The sequence below is a fragment of the Spermophilus citellus genome (genome assembly GCF_964194105.1).
Source record: "Spermophilus citellus genome assembly, chromosome: 4".
Taxonomy (NCBI): Eukaryota; Metazoa; Chordata; class Mammalia; order Rodentia; family Sciuridae; genus Spermophilus; species Spermophilus citellus.
In genome coordinates this window covers 115,315,463-115,336,888 of record NC_138185.1, presented here as the reverse complement: position 1 = coordinate 115,336,888, position 21,426 = coordinate 115,315,463, and the positions used below count along the sequence as shown (strand labels likewise).

Here is a 21,426-nt window from a genome sequence, read left to right as displayed (position 1 = left end):
TTTTATTTCGTTGTCATACCTGAAGCTTAATTTTGCTGGATACAGAATTCTTGGTTGGCATCCATTGTCTTTCAGTGTTTGAAATACATTGTTCCATGACCTTCTTGCTTTCAGTGTCTGTGATGAAAAATCCGTTGTTAACCTTATTGGTTTACCCCTGAATGTAATCTGTCTCCTTTCTCTTGTAGCTTTTAATATTTTCTCTTTGTTCTGTATATTGGATATCTTCATAACAATGTGTCTTGGCGTTGGTCTACTGTGATTTTGTGTGCTCGGTGTCCTGTATGCATCTTCAATTTGTATATCTGTTTCCTTTTTTATTTCTGGAAAGTTTTCTGTAATTATTTCATTCAGCAGGTTACTCATTCCCTTGGTTCGAATCTCTGTACCTTCTTCTATCCCGATGACTCGTAAGTTTGGTTTTTTTATGTTATCCCATAACTCTTGGATGTTTTTCTCGTGATTTTTTACCAGCCTTTCTGAGTTGGCTAGACTCTTTTCAAGATGATATATTTTGTCTTCATTATCTGACGTTCTGGCTTCTACTTGCTCCACTCTGTTAGTGATACTCTCAATTGAGTTTTTAATTTGGTTTATCGTTTCCTTCATTTCTAGAATTATTGTTTGATTATTTTTTATAATCTCTATCTCCTGATAAAGATGCTTAACTTCTTCTTTTATCTGTTTATGTAATTCATTCCCAATGTGTTCTTTCGCTGCTTGAATTTGCTGTCTTGTATCCTCTTTAAGGTTCCATTCCATCTGTCTAAGGTGTTCCTTGAGTTCTTTATATGACCATTTTTCTGATGACTCTAGGTCCTCCTGAATATTTAGGCTGTCCTGCATGCAAATCAAAATCACCCTAAGATACCATCTCACTCCAGTAAGATCGGCAGCCACTATGAAGTCAAACAACCAACAAGTGCTGGCGAGGATGTGGAGAAAAGGGTACACTTGTACATTGCTGGTGGGACTGCAAATTGGTGCGGCCAATTTGGAAAGCAGTTTGGAGATTCCTGGGAAAGATGGGAATGGAACCACCATTTGACCCTGCTATTGCCCTTCTTGGACTATTCCCTGAAGACCTTAAAAGAGCATGCTACAGGGATACTGCCACATCGATGTTCATAGCAGCACAATTCACAATAGCTAGACTGTGGAACCAACCCAGATGCCCTTCAATAGATGAATGGATAAAAAAAATGTGGCATCTATACACAATGGAGTACTATGCAGCAATAAAAAATGACAAAAATCATAGAATTTGCAGGGAAATGGATGGCACTAGAGCAGATTATGCTTAGTGAAGCTAGCCAATCCCTAAAAAACAAATACTAAATGTCTTCTTTGATATAATGAGAGCAACTATGAACAGAGCAGGGAGGAAGAGCAGGAAGAAAAGATTAACATTAAACAGAGACATGAGATGGGAGGGAAAGGGAGAGAAAAGGGAAATTGCATGGAAATGAAGGGAGACCCTCATTGCTACACAAAATTACATATAAGAGGTTGTGAGGGGAATGGGAAAATAAACAAGGAGAGAAATGAATTACAGTAGATGGGGTAGAGAGAGAAGATGGGAGGGGAGGGGAGGGGGGATAGTAGGGGATAGGAAAGGTAGCAGAATACAACAATTACTAATAGGGCATTATGTAAAATAGTGGATGTGTAACCGACGTGATTCTGCAATTTGCATTTGTGGTAAAATTGGGGATTCATAACCCACTTCAATCTAATGTATGAAATATGATATGTCAAGAGCTTTGTAATGTTGTGAACAACCAATAAAAAAAGAAAGAAATGAATTACACTGATCAAACTGGGACTGCAATGAAATAGGTGTGTAAAGGTATGATATTCAATTCACACCTAAGAAGGCCCAAGCCCACCTTCCCAGAAAGAGCTCCAATGAGTTCCTTTGCCTCCCTCTTCAAAATGAATGCTAAACAAATAAATAACAAGAAACAAGGAAAACAATAATGTGAAAAAGAACAAAATAAACAAACATAAAAATGTACACAGAAGAGGCAGAGACAGTGCAGGGAGAGGAAACCTTCAAAATAACTAAAATGAATAAGCTTATAATCATGAAATAAAAACAAGATGAATAAAAAAAGGAACATTCAGTGAATTTGTATGGAAATTACAAATATGATAGCAGAAATAAGACATATAAAACTGAAGATAAAACTAAAGAAATCTCTCAAAAAGTGAAACTGACAAAAAATAAGATGAAAAAAAAAGAAAATTAAGAGGATCAGTCTGGAGGGCCAATATCCAGATAATAATTATTTCATAAAAAGAGAACAATAAGGGAAAGACATTAAACAGAGAAGAAAATTCCCCAGAATAGAAGAAAATTAATTTGCAGATTAAAAAGGCCTACACATATCCAATTCAATTAAGATAAAAAAAATCCTACTCAAGGTATGTTGATTTTAAAAGCTTCCAAAAAGAAAAAGACATCAAGTACAAAAGATTGGAAATCAAGATGGTATTAGAATTCTCAAATGTAACACTAGACGCTACAAGACAATACAGCAATGACTTCAAAATTTTAATCTGGGTAGTCTCAGGGTCAGTATTTGCACTCACTTGTTTGTGCCCAGACTTTTGCAGGGGCAGGACTGGGAGGTAAAGCCATGGCAGTGATGTGTGGGGGAGTAGCCTACTTTGGAAAGGCTTGGCTTACTTCCCTAGCTGAGTTGGCCATCTAGCAGAATCAGCGGGACCCCTCCTGGTACCTATTGCTTATTGGTCCTGGTGGCAAACCTGGGAGACAGTTACAGTGTCCCCTTTTATAGTCAAGGGGGCTCCTATTGAGCCTTTCAACAGGAGGTATGTTTGGTACTTGGTAAATGAGAATCTTTTTGTTGTTATTTTTATTTTCTACTTTATTAATTCTACTTAGTTATTGTTATTTTAAATAGAGTTATTCCTCTACCTGTAAGGCCTTAAGTATTTGTTTTTCTCTCCCTACTTTCTTTTGCCCTCATCTCCAGTCTATTTTCCTGGCCATTCCCTTTTCTCTAATAAAGTAAGCAGACTCCCACCAAAGGGCCTTTGCACATGTTATTTCCACTGCCTGACAGACTGTTTCTCTGAGGGAGCCACTTGGTTGTGATGTCTGGTCTTTCTCATTTGGCAATGCTTGTCTGCTGTTGTAAACTTTCAAATAAATCTTTCTGTCCCAGCATACTCCCTGTCTTCTCCCTCATATTTTATTATTGTTACTTTCCTGCAAAAGAACTTTTCATTATCTAACACACTATACATTTCAAGTATTTATTTGGTCTTTTATCTATCTGCCTTCACCAATAGAATGTCAACTTTATAAGGAAAAAGATTTTGGTCTATTGTGATCATTGCTATATCCCCAGCAACTAAAAACAAAACTAAAACAACAACAAAAGGTACCTGGTAAGTAAGAGATGATCAATACATTTTTGTTGAATTAAAAAAAATTAATCCAACCAAATTAACAAGTAGTAGCAGAGGGAAAAAAAAAGAAATTTTCAGATAGGCAGGAAATAAAAAAAAAAATCTTTGTCTCCCATTCACAAGGCACAATTGGTATACAACTATAATTCCAGCTATTCAAGGGTCTGAGACAAGAGAATTGCAGGTTTGAGGCCACCTCAGCAACTTAGTAAGATGCTATCTCAAAATAAAAGAAGGCTGGAGATATACCTTTACAGATATACACTGTAAAGTGTCTCTGTGTTCAATCCTAGTACCACATATACACAAACACACAGTTTCCCATGTACCCTTTCTCACTAAGCTACCAAGAGATTTATTTAAGGAAATTAAAAAAAATAGTTACTGAAGCCAGAAAGTAGGGCTTCCTACTCTGCAAGGAAGTTATACAATAACAAAAATAATAGTAAAGAAAAATGCCAGATCAAAGACCAGGAAGCAATCAATTCAGATTATAATGACAGCATGGAAAACTCCAGCAAGAATTAAAAGAAAAAAAATCAAATGATTACTGGATGTGTTGAAAAAATAGAAATTTTCACTTCTGTACAAGAATTCAGAGATGAATTATTAACAGATACAAGATAAAAACAGAGCATTTATTAACTTTTGGGAAAATAAAAATCTATACATGAAAGACAATTTAATTATAGCCTAGCTATGATACATATAAAAAGACAGTAATATCAACACTGAACAACTATTTGACCAAAATTCATGTTTTAACTATATTAGAATTGTGGTGGTAGTTCATAGGACATTAATTGATAATACAGGAAATTATGAGCAGCAATAAAAGCATTACTTAAAAATCTTAAGGTAAATGAACAAAGAGCTGAAAGAGAAGTGATTGCTTTTGTAACTAGAAATAGAATGGGAAGGGATGGAACAAAATCAAATGACTTTTTAAACTATGTCATGTCTGGGGTAAAAATCAAAATTTACTCTTAAAATATGTGACAGTGCTATTAAAATGCTAATTAGTTATGTATAAAAATTGGAACACTTTTACAATTATGTAACAAAAAACAAGTAAATGCAAAATGGATTTTACATTGGGATACTAAACTTATGGAGTTCTTTCTCCTTTTTAATTTCCACACTTCTGTTTCTTTAGCAATTTAATAAAAGTGTTTAGGAACAAAATTTCAATAAAAATGAAGTATACCTTGGTCATTATTATGAAACTCAGAGATAATATTTTTAAAAAACCTTAGAAACATGTCAATGCTAACTCAAAATCACAGGTGTCTCTAGAAGGGTGTGGTGTCCATTGGAAATAAGATGCTTTATTCCCACACAAACATATTTATGTAGATGAAACACAGTTATGTAATATAAATGCCAGCAATTATAATGAAATAGAAGAGATGGACTAGAATAAAAAGGTTAGTATCCAACGAGGCTGGAAAGAATGCTAGAAACTATGCCCGTCTCCATGGTGGGATATTATAAGAGGACTGCTTGTCTATGAGCACCAGGTGTTTTAATTAATTAATTAAGTTATTTAACAGTTTTTCCCTTTCCAGATCTGTGCCTGTTTCCCCCTATCTAGCCATTTAGCTCTCATGGCAAAAGCCTGGGATAACTGTTCTATTAATCAGTATTTTAGTCTATTAAAATTTAAAATTTTGCACTATAGATTAAATAACTTGGTAAAGAATATTTTCCTTTACTTGTGTACCAATAAATCCCAGTCCAGCATTATAAAAACAGCCATGCCATAAATCCTATATTTATCAGTTGGACATTTCTGTCTTTTGAAAAGCACAGTGACATCTGTCTCTATTGAGGAAAAAAAAAAAGAAATACAACACCCACTTCAGGATAAAATTAGAATAATTTTCATTTTCTCTTTATATTTTTCCACAAGATATTAATATGCTCAGAAAACATTGCAAAGGGATGCTTGAAAAACCAAGAAAAACTCTAACAAGACTATTTGTTACACAAAACTGCCCTTAATTAAGCACCATTTTACAGGAACAGATTGTAAGGATTTAAAATATAATCATGTGAAGAACAAGAACACATGGTTCTTAAATTAGTCATAAATGAAACTCAAATAATTCTCATATACTCTTTTTCTTATTTCTATTAAGCATTATTCACTTCAGATTTTAAAAGTCAGTCAAATATTTTCTGTTTGGATATGTTAAGATCAAAAGAGTAAAATATCTAATTTCTCTTCAATCTTAATCACAGATGGGCTTAGGCAGTTAATGCATATTTAATATTTTCCATTGCTAAACTGCCAGATGTAAGAGGATTTGTTCACTTAAAAAATGAGCTCACAGTCATTCAACTAAGGGATAACCTCCACATAAATGATTCTTTTTTTAATCCCCTCTAGTGCTAGTGGTTGAGCCCAGAGCCTTGCACATGCTAGGCAAGTGCTCCCCCACTGAGCTATATCACCAGTTCCTCATACGTGAGCATTCTTAAAGTGTGACTGATCATCAAAAAACACTTGCAGGTTAAAAGTAAGCACCAAAATTACATATAAGAGGTTGTGAGGGGAATGGGATAATAAACAAGGAGGGAAATGAATTACAGTAGATGGGGTAGAGAGAGAAGATGGGAGGGGAGGGGAGGGGGGATAGTAGAGGATAGGAAAGGTAGCAGAATACAACAGTCACTAATATGGCATTACGTAAAAATGTGGATGTGTAACCGATGTGATTCTGCAATCTGTATTTGGGGTAAAAATGGGAGTTCATAACCCACTTGATTCTAATGTATGAAATATGATATGTCAAGAGCTTTGTAATGTTGTGAACAACCAATAAAAAAAAAAAGAAAAAAAGATGGAATTTAGAATCTGTAGCACAAAACTCTGCTACTTAGCAAGAAGGGAATGGCCCCGTTAAAAAAAAAAAAGTAAGCACCAATATTTTGTGCTTGCTATACTTATTATGGTATTAAAATATAAAAGGCAGTTCTCAATGTATTCATTGTACAGTTACTTATATTTCTGGGAGTTCTGCTTAACAATACTTAGGAATATAATCAATCTCTGTTCTAACTACATCTGAAGTTTATATTTTAAGTCTTGTGATAACTTTCTTTTTCTAATAAAATTCTCTGGAATTATAATAAAGCAAATGCAAGTGACTATGTTTTAGTGTGTTCTCAGTTTGATTTTCTGATTACTCATTAAAATCCTTAAGTACAATGTTAATCCAGTATACATAAATGATCTTTTGTTGGATTAAGACTCTGACCAGGTAAATTGTATTTTAGGAAAATAGTTTGCCTAGAAACAATGTTTATACATTTAATATAATTTTATTTTTTGAGATTTTTCAGAATTTATATTTTTAAAGGAACTGCTTCAATCATCTCCTGCATTGACTCCCATCAAATAAATGATAGTAACCTACAGAAAATCCTAGACCACTTAATGTATTAATTATCAGTACTAAGCTATGCTACTTAGGAAATGATACCCTAGGTATCTAGCAAAATTATAAGTTTTGTGCATCTTACCATATTAATATTTCAAAAAAGTATGTGACACTACAATATGAGTTTAGGTGAAATACATACTTATGAACAAGATGCATTAATAGTTCAAAAAAATAATATAATATTTCTTTCTTCTAAGCTCTTAATTGGATTTCTACAACTAACTCAGTATTCCCATGTAGATTAATAAGTTTATTGGTTACAGCATGCTAAGCTCTGATGACTAATTTGGTTCCTTATGATTCAGTTAGCTTGGCACAGGGAACAACTGTTATAAAAATACCATCGTTCATAATGGAAGTTCCATGAATATATATGTATGACCAGTAGAAACCTAGACATATGAGAAAAATGTTTAAAGTATATAAGGCTAATCCAGAAACATCTTTTTATGGAAAAAATCACAGTTATTCATACTATAAACCAGGATTAAGAGAAATTATTTTAAAAGACTTACCTTCCCATTTATTGCCAATATTTAATTTTATAAGCACCACATAAGGCAAACGTAAAATTTTGATTAAAATATTTAAAAAATGTTATTGATACACTGCTGTAATGGCAAATGTCAAAGAGGTAGGACATGATCTCCTTCTCAAAGTAAACAGGTAGAGCTTAACTTACAAAAAGCAGGGATCCAAAAGTCCATTTGTAAAGAGATAATTACAAAAAAGAAAATAAATCTTTCCTCAAAACAAAACCTTTTGTGGGGTGGCGAAAATGTTCTATATTTTGAAGTCATGGTTATGTGGATATATTTGTCAAAACTCATCAAAATATATACTTTAAGGTATATTTAATGTTTGTATTTTATAACTCAACAAATTTGATTTTTACGTGTCCTAAAAAGTGATTTAGAATTTCATTCCATACACAGAAAAATTAATACATACTTATAACACACAACACTGCACCCTGGTATCATCTGAATTATAGGTTGATCATTTATATCAGTGTTTCTAGAGGAAAATAAATTAGGTTCTAAACAGATAATGGCATATATCTATTTTTTCCTATTCCAAAATATTTTAAGGACTAGAGTTGATATTTCTGTCATCTTTAGCTCATTAACTCTCTATCAGTATCAGAAACATTATTTTTTATATCAACTATTGCTCAAGTGTTCTAAATTGTAGGAAAAGGTAAATGCTTATGAACCTGTTCCTGCTATTCATCAGTCATTTAAAAATAGCATTTCTAAGTCATGATGATAAAACCAAATGAATTAATCTATGAACTTGGATAAAACCCCAAAATAAAGACAGCTGTAATATTTTCTACTTCTTAGTTTATACAACACTACTCTGAATACCACGAGAAGGCAGTTACAATAATCTCTCCTTACAACGTGTGTGTGTGTGTGTGTGTGTGTGTGTGTGTGTGTGTGTGTGTATCAGGAATTGAACCCAGGAGTCCTTAACCATGAGCCACATCCCCAGCCCTTTTTTATATTTAGAGACAGGGTCTTGATAAGTTGCTTAGGGTCTTGCTAAATCACTGAGGCTGGCTTTGAAATTTCAATCCTTCTGCCTCAGCCTCCCCAGCCACTGGGATTATAGGCATGCGCCACTGTGCCCAGCTCCTCACATTTTTAAAAACAATAATAAAATAACATAGAAAAAAGTAAATGACTGAAGTTACTAATAGTTGGTATTTAAGTACTTTGATTGTCAATGTAGAGAATCACTTCTCAATTCTCACTTTTATAAGACATATGGTGTTTATTTAAAGGTATTTTCATGTCAAATTCAGCATTGAGCTGATTTTTTAATATTGAGAGATAAGTAATATTTTAGCTATTATGCCCCCCAAAATCACTGATTTTCTTTCATAGTCACATTTAAAAGTTATGGGTTTCTTTAAACAGCCTTACATTTGTAATTGTTGAGATAATTTACAATAAATTGCTGAGATACAATAAAGCTTTGTTTTCTTCATTTTCTCTATCATCACAAACAGCATAAAATCACAAACACTATATGCATTATGCATAATCACAAATTAATAGAAAAGTTTTTAGTATAGTATAAATGACTTTTTTTTCTTCATCTCTGAGAGTTACTCATCACTCCTGAATACTTTAATATATACTTCAACAAAAAAAGGATATCTTCCTAAATAAGTATGACTGGAAATTAACACTAACATATTACATATTATTACTACCTAATCCTTGAACAATATTCAAGTTTTGCTGATTGTTCTAAGTGTTACAGTTCAGAACAATGTATTATATGTATTGGGCTGTGAAGTCTCTTCATTTCCCTCTAGAACAAATTCTCAATTTTTCCTTTATTTCTTTAATCTTAACCTATTACAGAATATGTATCTGTAGAATGTCTCAATTTGTGTTTGTCTGATATTTCCTTAAGATTAAAGAGGTCATACATCTTTGGGAGGAATATTATAGAATTGATAATGCATTCTCATTGCCAAAAATCAGGGGCACATTATGTTGATTTACCTCATTACTGATCTGATGATGCTCACGTTGATCATTTGATTATTAAAGTGGTGTCAGCCAAGTTTTTCTACTGTATGGTTACTCTTTCTCACTTTGTCATTATTTATGTATTCTGTGAGAAAGAACCTTGAAACTGTATAAGACCCTTCTTCTCATCAGACTTTCAATTAACTGATCAACCCATAACTGTATAGACTCGTGGTTTCCTATTTTATTCAACAGGCTAATATGCTACTAACATCTGGTGCTCAAATTGTCCCAGATTTGTCAGTGGAAATCCCTTCAAATTGGCTTCTGTGTTTGGGTTTGTTTTATCATGTCTCTATCATTCTTGAAACAACTCATTATTTTCTAATATAATATACTGTAGGGTTCATTTTGTACCCTCCTTGCTTTAAACTTCAGACCAACATTTCCCCAAAGAGTCCTGATTCCTTTTGGTAGAGAACGGTATTTATAACTGATGCAAACTCTATGCCTCAGGTATAAATTGCATTTGGGGTGTGACTGCATCCAGGTCCATTCAATGTACAGAGCTAGAGAATACTTACCAATACATATAGACACATTTGCTTATATCAATATTTATCATTATTTTTACATTTATTATTGAAAACCAAAGATACCACACTAAACCTCTAATTCCATTCTAGCACTTCAAGGTTCATTCTAGTTTTCTCTACTTCTATATTTGTAAATTACTTCTTCAACAGTGAGAAATTTTAAAATATTTACTTGTTTGATCAATCCCTTTCATGTGGAACATACTCCAATCTTCACTGCCCCTCCTCTACCATGCAGATGACTTCTTTCACCCTAATTTGGCTTTGACACTCCCCTATACACCAAATCTCATCCCCACCAAGCTGGCACCTCCCTCATTCAAATCAAACTCTGTCGTCTCATTTTCTGTGCCCACCCCATGTTATCCCCGCTCTTCCCGTCTTGTTTAAATTGTTGGAAGTTCTGACACCCTGCAGCAGTCTGCCCATTGCCTGGCATATCAATCTTTATTCTGCCTGGCCTCTGATTTTTCAGGTTGGGCTCTGATACCCACAGTAAGCTACTCCTCCTTCCTCACCACATATAGGGTTAGATACCCCTTTCTGAGCTACTGATCTTCCCTCTCCCCTCTCTCCAGCATGGACAGGTAAATAGTTGTAGCTCAGGTAAATAGTTGACATTCACCTCAAACAAAAAGAGGTGAAAATTAAGAATGTTCCAGTTGGAGGTTCACAGTTCAGAAAAACCCAGTCTATAAGTGCACAGATAGGGAAAAAAACCTGATTGTTAAAATGAAACTCGTGATTTAGTAAAATCATAGAGAATGCTTTTAAGAGGTACACTCTATAGTGTCTATAGTCAATTATGAAACTGAATTAATTTAGATTTTGTTAAAAGCTATAAATAGAAACTATAATTCATAACATTTATAGTAGTCACACAAAATAAATTAGGACACATGTACACTTACTTTATCTACACAATCATCAAAAAATGCCAAGCTTGCATCTTTATCACTGACAAAAGAACATTCTTCAATGAAGCGAATAAACATTTGTGTTTTGGTCATCATGTTATAGAATTTTTGATGTGATCGGTCCCGGCTTCTTAAGAAAGCTGTTCAACATAAATATATAATGTGAGAATATACATCATTTATAGATTCATAGGAATTTTTAAAAATATTTTTTAAGCTATACATGGACACAATATCTTTATTTTGTTGATTTATTTTTATATGGTGCTGAGAGACCCAGGGTCTCTCACATGGGAGGCGAGCGCTCTACCACTGAGCCACAACCCCAGCCCCTAGATTCATAGGAATTTTGAGTGGGCAGAAACCTGATCAAACATGTCATTGATAACCCCAATCTTCCCCACTATTTAACCAAAAGAGAAACTAAGATCTCTGATAAAAAAAATGACCCAACAAACAAATAAGTAAGCAATAGAAAAACCAATACAAAAGAAATATAAACCTAGGTATCTCAAATTCCCATCCAAAATTATCTCCATTGCCCCCATCTTTTGAAGATGATCCATAAACTAGTAAATCTGAAAGCATTTTTAAAATTTCTATTTTTGGTCCCAATGCTTTGCATGGTATATATACCTGTATGCTCTTGTGCGCCCGCTGCTTGCGCGTGTGCTCTCTCTCTGTGTATCTATTTGCCTATCTATAAGTGTGGCTTTTTCCCAAACTAGATGCCCTTCAGTGGACGAATGGATAAAAAAAATGTGGCATGTATACACAATGGAGTTTTACTCAGCAATAAAAGAGAATAAAATCATGGCATTTGCAGGTAAATGAATGGCATTGGAGAAGATAATGCTAAGTGAAGTTAGCCAATCCCCAAAAAACAAATGATATAAGGAGGATGACTCATAGTGGGGTCGGGAGGGGGAACATGGAAGGAATGAATTCTAGATAGGGCAAAGGGGTGGGAGGGAAAGGGAGAGGGCATGGGATTAGCAAGGATGGTGGAATGTGATGGACATCATTATCCAAAGTACATGTATGAAGACACGAATTGGGTGTCAACATATTTTAATATACAGAGATATGAAAAATTGTGGTATATATGTGTAATAAGAATTGTAATGCAAAACAAAACAAAACACCAAAGGACATGTATAAAGACATGAATTGGTGTGAACATACTTTATTTACAAAAATATGAAAAATTGTGCTCTATATGTGTAATAAGAATTGTAATGCATTCCTCTGTCAGAATTATTTTATTTAAAAATAAAACCAATTAAAAAAAATAAAAATAGATTGCTCTATATTTATAATAAAAAAGGTGTGGCTTTTTCAAAGAAGCAGTAACAATCCTTCTGATATTCATTTATGTTTCTCTTACATTTTGAAAACAGAGTAAATGTTTCCTGATTTTATCTTCCATGTCCTCATTGTGCTATTATACTACACTTAGATATGAACTAAAGTTCTTTCCAGCCTCAAGGACTTTGCATAAACTAGTCTTTCTTCCTAAAACACTCTCAACTTCCCTTTGCCTGGCAAATTTCTACTTATCTTTGTGATCAGGGCTCAAACAATACTTCAAAGGGACTCTGTAATTTAAAATTATAAATTAAAGTTCTTCACTCATATTAATTTCTAATTGCTTATCTTCTTGACTATAAGCTCTGTGAGATAAGTAACAGTCATGTCTCTTTTGCATACTAATACATAGCCAGCATTTGGAGGCATTCAATATATTACATATTAAATGAATTTCTCTTTCAAATATTACATACTACAAAAGGAAGGAAATATGTACTGTGACACCAACTGCACCCTGGGGATTTCCAACCTTTTTTTACTTTGTGGCATAGACAGAAAGTAATGTTTGTAATGAGAACCGTAATAAAGCAAATGAGAGCACACAAGCCTGGAGTAACCATCCCAGTAGTGCCTCTGCTTTTCCAACACTACCTGGCTGCCCTGAAAACACCAATATCTGATGACACACAGAGTGAAGTTCTATATACTTAGGAGATTCTGTACTTTTCAGATAGTTTCTTCTACATACCTTGGGTTATAGTAAACATGCCAACGAAAGAACTAGTCCTTCAGATCTGGATCACCAGAGCTGGTATTCACATATTCCTCAAAAACAGGTATGTATCTTGATAAATACAGACTATTAATTCAGAAAGCAACTGAATTATCTCAAGGCTAGGCTCAATAATGTGAAAGCTATAAGACTATGCAATCACTCACCTTGCAGGGCAAAAAGAGAGGTTGCATCTGTTGCTGTCTCAGATGGGGCTTGTGTTATTGGCCTTAAATATGCTCTATAACCTTTTAAAATAGAGGCCATAAAAAACAAAAATGCCTCTTGGATTTCCAAATCTATCATATGCAACCTCTTTCCAGAATTAAAATCATAGTCATTCATTGTTAAGTCCATTAGTCCATCTTCTCTTGGTCTCTGCTGCACTGTGAACAAACAAAGTTAGTGCTTTTGCCAAACTATCAAAACCAGTGCTCATAATGGTATACTGTGTTTTCAAAAGGGCTCACGTTACTTCAACTATTTATTTATACAACTTCATAATATATAAACCTTAAGAAAGCTTGTCTTATTTTTTAGGCTCTGTTGAGTATATTTTATCTACACACACACACAGAGATCATACCAACCAAATTAACTGGACACAGGGTTAAGTGTAATAGCCCTCCCCACCTTTCTTTTTGTATTCAATATATGCCTGTGGGATAAATATACGGGAATTAAAATATTAAAAAAACCCAACTCTTTCTTTCCCCTATCTGGTTGAATGCTATGACAACAGGTAGTAAAGTAATAACTTCACAGTAGAGAAGCCTGGTAGACATCACCATAATCAAGTATTGAAGGGAGTACCTTCATCAATAATGGGACAAACTGAAATAGTGCACAACCTGATAAACACAATGACAGGAAGGCAGCATCACTTCTATGACATCTCTGCCAAATATGTATGACCTGCATCTATCAAAAGGACTCTCAGACAAACACACATCATAGATCATTCTACAATGGTAAGTATATTTTTAAAAGTATCAAGAAAACGAAGAAGAAACTGAAAAACTGTTTTAATTTGTTTGTTTCTTTGGTACTGGGGATGGAATCCAGGACCTCCCACGTGGTAGATAAGTGCTCTATCACTAGCTCCACCCCAGCTCTGAAGAATTGTTTTATTATTTTAGATTTTATTTATTCATTTTTATTTTTTGCAGCACTGAGAATTGAACCAGGGATACTATCACTGAGCTGCATCTCCAGTCCTTTTAATTTTTTATTTTGAGGCAGGGTCTCACTAAATTGTCCAGATTGGCTTAAAACTTGAAACCTCTTGCCTCAGCCTCCTGAGTCTCTTGGATTACAGGCATGCATTACCAAGCCCAGTCTGAAAAATTGTTTTAAAGAAAAGGAAACAGAAGATACTTAAAACTAAATACAACGCCTGATTTGGAACTGGATCCTTCTGCCATAGATAAAATTATGAAAATACTGGCAAAACTTGAATGTGATCTGAGGATTAGGATGGTAGTAATACTCAATATTAATTTCCTGATTTTATGTTGAGGTGACAAAAGGATGTACCTGTTGGTAAGTAATACATTCTATTCAGATGTGATGGGTCTCTATTCTCAAAGGGTCAGGAAAAAAAATTGTATGTGATGGCTTCAAAATTTACACATCTTTTTAAACACAAGGAATAGTTAATCCTCTTAGAGAATTTTATGTAGTTCTTATTCTTTTTTTTTTTTAAGTACTGGGGATTGAACCCAGGGTTGGGGGAGCACTTAACCTCCAGGCCACAGGATCCTGCTGAGCTGCTTAGGGCCTCATCAAGTTGCTGAAGCTGGCTCTGCACTGGAGATCCTCTTACCTCAGCCTTCTGAGCTGCTGGGATCACAGGCATGTGTCACCATACTCAACTTAGCTTTTCAAAAGAAGTACAAGTACTTTTAGAGAGCAATTAGTTAGTCAACTCTTTTTATTTTGTTCCATAAGATAAAATCTTGTTGTATTTGATGTCATTGTTTTCATATTCCAAATACTTTTGAGCTACTGTGGAATTATCTTATCAAAATTGCTTTGTAAATACTTCTTTCAACTATACTATAAGCACCTTGAATCTTTCAAGAGTGTAGGCCATTTCCTAGGTTTATTTAAATAATAAATAAATGAGAAAAAAATTACTGTCACTATTGACTACATTTCACAAAGTAAGTATTAAATTATGGACTCTGAATGGGTTATGGTTATAGTACCAAGATTGGATAAAGAATAGAAAGTTTAACTCTTCTAATCAGATAATATAATTCTGAACTCTCAAGATTATATACATATAATTTTGGGGGGGATGGGGCTAGGATTGTGGCTCAGTGGTAGAGTGCTAGCCTAGCAAGTGCCAGGCCCTGGGTTCAATCCTCAGCACCACATAAAAATAAATAAATAAAGGTATTGTGTCCAAACAGCTAAAACATAAATAATAATAATAATTTTGGGGGGGAAGAGGGGTATCAGGGATTGAATCCAGAGGTGCCTTAACCCAGACTTTTTTGAGACAGGGTCTTGCTAAGTTTCTGGGCCTTGCTAAGTTGCTGATGCTGGCTTTGAATTTGTGACCCTCTTGCTTCCTCCACTGGGATTATAGGCATGTGTCAAGGTGCCCAGCTCTTCAAAATATATTCTTACACAAGCTTTTTTACCCCGAAGTATTTCATATTCTCATTGATTTTCATTTTGATGAATTCACGTTTTTGGCAAACTTCTGTCTTCAAACTATTTGAAGTAACAGCATTAAGAGCCACTTGAAGATGAAAACATATGACAGCACTCATCCCTCTGAAATCATCAACATTTTCAAATGTAGTTCAAACTATTTATTTTGGATTTTCAAAATTAACTTTCTATTCTAAGTATAAACAAAATACATAGTATAAAGAAAATATATAAGTTAAAACCCATCTTTTCATGTTATTTCAGTAATGGTAAAATTAAAGAAAACAGTCGCATTAATATCCTTTTGAATTTTGATGTTTCTAAGAAAATCTGGTAGATATAAAATTTAAACTTTACAAATCTCCAATTCAGCTTCTAACAAATTTTGCATCAGTGCTTGTTTGCCTTAAATATTGTAAAGACATTTTCCTTTAGATAAAATAAGTATTATCCTTTTGTGAATAAGGCAGAGCGACTCCCTTTTCCAGATTAAATTATATCCTTTAATTGTTATTCACTTACATTTTGCCAGCTGCTGGTGCAAATTATTCAGTGTATTCATCAGATGTTTACAGGGTTTCTTTGGAAGAATCTTCCAAGTTACATTCTTCTTGTCAGCAGTTCTGAGATTAAATGACAACAACAATATATTTGTCACACCGACTTTGGGAGGTGGTATATACTTGTATATATATATATAAAAAGAATAGAAAACACAGTGAATAACAATATAAAACACATACAGAATGTTTAGGTTAACGAGGAAAATCGATAGGGTAAGTTGAGATGTTGAATATAAAATTAATTCATATGAAGGTTGGATTTTCTATTAAGTATAGCTCAAACGTTTGTAATTATATAGGTGCCAAGTATATTATACTTAAACTGGATTCGTGCTAACCGTCACAAACCTGAATCTGGTGATCATTAATTAGTCTTTAATGATCATATCAGAATGCTTAGACACTTAAATATTGGAAAAATCTTCCAATAAGATGTTTTTCTTATATGAGAAAAAGCACTGTATAAAACTTTCAAGGAACTTATGATACATACAGCCTATCAAAAATACTTTGGTATACTTAAATATATATACTTAAAATACTACATAGTTTCTCAATTTCCTAAAATTATAAGTAAATATTATATCTTTCAGAAAAGAAATAATCTATAATATTAAATTACTTAAATAAAGTATAATATTAAAAATACTTTTACAAATTTAAAAGAGGATTTATGATAGAAACTGATATCTTTGTTTCTAGCACAGGCTCATATAATTTCCTTTATTACATCTATTATAATTCAGTTCTTCTCTATAAACTATATATGGGGTATGAAATGAAAAGAGTGTAGAGCACCATAAAAGTTTTGGACCTAACTATAGCTTTGATGAGTCTACCTCTTATTTGCTAAATCTTTTTTTTTTCCTGTGTATTTATTTCAAAAATTTATTTATTTATTTAGTGCCACCGGGGATTGAATCAAAGGTTTCCTCATGCATGCTCTAAGCAAGTGCTCCTTCCACTGAACTAAATCCCCAGACCATTTCCCCCGCTTTTTTTTTTTTCCTTCCTAGTACTGGGGATTGAATCTGGCAACATTCTACCACTAAGCTGCATCTCCAGCCCTTTTTATTTTTTGAGACAGTGTCTTACTAAATTGCTGAGTTTGGCCTCAAATTTGTGATCCTCCTGACTCAGTCTCTTGAGTAGCTCATTTTAGAATACTTGAAAAATATAGACAAAAAAGAGAAGAAAGATAAATTATTTAATTTATAATCACCAAATAAAAATTTAGCAAAGATGGGTAGTGAAACTTTCTGAGTATTCTTTTCTAAAAATGTTTCCTAAACTTCCCACAGAATGAAAAGGACCAATATCAGTTTGGAAACCATACAAAAAAAGAGTGAATGGGAAAGTTTAAGCTGACAGAGAATGATGATTTTGAAATTTACCCTATCTTTCCACAAATGGGGATAAAGATAAAAATACAGCAAGGATAAATGGCAGATGTCCTACTGTGAAGCTATTATTACATTTATAATGTCCTTCAGAGTATGGAATCTTGTGACACTAAGAACTCAATGCAGGAAACACTCCTAACATTGTTGTCTTGATGAAACTGCAAAACAGCACTCCCACTGTATGTTAGCATTCGAGGCATACATGCCTATCTCACTAGACTGGATTATGAGCAATGTAAGAGAAAGGAATATATTTGGTTTGCCATTTTATTCAGTTACTAGCAAATGCGAAGTACCTTCATATCACCTGATTATATCTAATTATTATTATTTACTCATATAACTCCCTTCTCCTGCCCTTGATACTATTACTCTAAAACATGACTGGGGAGGAGTATTTTCTCTAATATTTGAGATTTTATGTATGATAGCCTTCTATATTTCTATTCAGTGACTTCCACTTATAAGATTACTATTACATATATCGTTACCAAAAAAATAGTGGCAGAAATATAAGTTTTGAAGTCAGCCAAGTTTCAAAATAGAGTTCTGACTGAATAAACTACATGCTTAAAAATATAAACTCTGATTTACTCATCTGGTCAGAGGAATAAAAACTACTTCATAAAGTGCAGAGAATGAAATGGAATAACAGGCTATATATGCAACTTATGCTGGGTATGAAAGCACAAGCCTGTAATTCCAGCAACTCAGAGAGGCTGAGGTAGAAGGATCAAAAGTTTGACGCCAGCCTTAGCAACTTAGTAAGGTCCTGTCTCAAAATGAAAAAGGAAAAAAGTACTGGAAATGTAGCTTAGTGGTAGAGCACACCTGGGTTCTATCCATAGTACTGGGGGGTTGGAAAGGAAATTTTGGAAATAAATCAAAAGACTTTAAGATGAAAAGTTCTTATTTAAAAAATGGATGGGGCTGGGAGTACAGCTCGGTAGTAGAGCACACGCTAATCACACATGGCCCTGAGTTCAAGTCCAGAAAATGAAATGGGCTAACAAAATAAATAAATAAATAAATAAGAAAAAAACCTAATTCATATCTACTCATTTAAGTGCAAAATCTATACCAGCTTTTGGGCTTAGCTGAAAGACTAACTCATAGTTATTTTAAGCATATTTTGTAGTTGCAATGTTATATCAATATTCTCTTCCCTGAATACCTTAAGTACAATTAAATGTGGGATACAAAGAAACAATAAAAAGCTATACAAATACAATCCAACAGTCACAATTTAAATATTATTCCAATAAAAAGAGAGGGAAGTTTATAAAATCCTTATATTCCTACAGTGTAGAGGTAATGAAATTACATATAAACTAAAAATTATTTTAAAACTCTAAACTATTACATTGTTTTGTATTATTATTCTGATAGTATTTTATAAGATTAGAAATACTGTTTTAATTCATTTTGTGGTTTTACCCATTCTCATTTGAAGAAAATAAAACTTTTTCAATTTCTAATCTCAATTGCCCTTCTGCTAAATTTCTAAGCAAGAATAAAACTATAATGTTCCTTAAATATTTAAAGCCTGAGGATTAAATGTATATTTTCTTTCCAATAAAACCTTCCTAATACCCTAAATCTATTGCAGCCAATTCAAAGATGGTAATTACCCCAAATACAAAGAAAATAATATATCCCAAAAGAATCCTACTTAGCAATCATAAAATATACAATTATATACATATATTTTGTAGTTGTAAATTACTAGGTGTAGAAGCACTAAAATGTACTTACTGAGAAATGGTGTTGGTATCTAGGTCAACACAACTGACATCTGGTGGAGGATCATACAGATCAAAGTATCTTGAATCAATCCCTACTATGAATGGACATGGTGCACTCAAGACATCTGCTAAAGCCAGTGGGCAGAGAGGAACATATGGGCATGGCCAGTGGAAAGGGAAAATCATCTTGGATAAACAAAGGGTAGAGGAATATTTAGCTTTTTGACGCTGAAGCATAATTTATCAGCACACATAAAAAACTATCTTTCAAATGTTATTACCTAAAGTCTAATGCTTGACAACAAATTAAATAATTATAACTAAATACATAAATTCATTACTCTCTGAAATTTAGTTAAGCATTAAAATAGTTTTAAATTATACTAATAAATTAAGTTTCAACTAAGTTGATTGTCAATAAGAAACTGATACTCACAGACACTAATGCTTCTGTTACACTAGTAAGCACAGAAGGTCTTAAGGAATGGATGAGAATCTTATGTTCAGTTACTGCAAACACCAGTAGTGACACAGCGTTTTCAGGACCTAGATTCTGAAGTAGTGTTGAAAATTTGCCACCACTGTCAATCCAAACAAAAATGTATAATAAAAAAAATTATCCAAATGTCTTATTATCTGAAATAATGAAGGAAAATTTGAGATTAAGGTATAATTTGTATTATGTCTTTTAACTTTAAATGTGATTGCTGCTCTTACAGAGGGAAAACCCAGCTTTACAAACACACTTTGAAAACAATACAGTTTTTTTCTTTTTAAAAAAATTCATTCTTTCTAGATATACATGACAGTAGATTATATTTTGACATACTATATATACATGAAGTATAACATAGGATCCCATTCTTGTAGTTGAACAAAATGTGGAGTTTCACTAATCATATATTCATATATGAACATAGGAAAGTTATGTTCTATTCATTTTACTGTCTTTCCTATCCCCATCTGCCCTCCCTTTCTTTCATTCTCCTTTGTCTAATCCACTGAACTTCTATTCTCCCCGCCCTAATTATTGTATGAACAATGCAGTTTTAAGAGGTTTCAAAATCATTCACTCTTTCTGCATTCTATTGAATATGAAAAATGAAAAGTTATCTGCTTAATTTTAGGTAAAACTATCTGCTTAGTAGATAGTATCCAAATAAAGAATTCAATTAGGGGCCGAGGTTATGGCTCAGTGGTAGAGCACTTGCCTTGCATGTGTGAGGCACTAGGTTCGATCGCCGGCACCACATAAGAAACAAGCAAACAAAATAAAAGTATTGTGTCCATCTACAATTAATATATATTCAGTTAATAAAAGGGATGTTTTGATTTAAAGTAAATATTTTAGCGGAAGTCTTTGTAACATGGCACATTTATCACTGCAATCATCAGAAAAGCTATGATTTATAGGTCCACCTCTCTTAAGGTAAATATATTAAAATGTGGATTTATGAATATATCATCCTACTATTGTAATGATAACAGCAAAAGGAAATCAAGAGCTATAAAGTGATGAGTCACACATATATAAAACAAATTAATAATCACAACAATAAACTTAGACATTCAAACAAAATACTGGTTTAAAAAAGCAAATAACTCAGTAAGTCAAACAGTAGTGTGCCTATATAATGTGAAACAACTGGTTTCATTGGATTAATTCTCTTATAACAAAGCAAAACTAATAAAATTTTCTTGGAGAAATAAAAATATATATCCACAAAAACTTGCATATATTTATAGAAGCATCATACATAGCAGCCAAAAATGTGAAAACCTCCCAACTGATGAACCGATAAAATATTGTATATGCATACAAGAGTATTAGTTGGCAACAAAAGAGAATAAAGTAATAAAACATGCTGCATCGTGGGTGAACCTTGGAAACATGCAAAGTGAAAGAAGCCAGAAATAAACAAAAAGGCTACATATAATTCTGTTTTTATGAAATGTTCAAAATAGGCAAATCTACTGTAAAAGAAAGTCGATGCCTGCTTGCCCAGGACTAGATAGGGGGTATATATATGTGTGTGTGTGTGTGTGTGTGTGTGTAATGATGGCAGGAGTAAAGAA

At 33.3% G+C, this 21,426-nt stretch overlaps 1 protein-coding gene across 7 annotated transcripts in view; it reads right to left on the bottom strand.

Moving 5' to 3' along the window:
- The window catches only part of DENND4A (DENN domain containing 4A), a 114,031-nt gene that overhangs the window by 42,935 nt on the left and 49,670 nt on the right, over positions 1-21,426 (bottom strand). For all 7 annotated transcript variants that reach the window (XM_081291200.1, XM_081291199.1, XM_081291196.1 and 4 more), the window contains exons 9-13: positions 19,787-19,931; positions 19,361-19,536; positions 16,162-16,262; positions 13,143-13,361; positions 10,887-11,032 (exon numbers count right to left, since the gene is read on the bottom strand). In XM_081291200.1, coding sequence (XP_081147326.1) covers positions 10,887-11,032; positions 13,143-13,361; positions 16,162-16,262; positions 19,361-19,536; positions 19,787-19,931 — 787 coding nt within the window. The remainder of the gene's footprint in view (positions 1-10,886; positions 11,033-13,142; positions 13,362-16,161; positions 16,263-19,360; positions 19,537-19,786; positions 19,932-21,426) is intronic.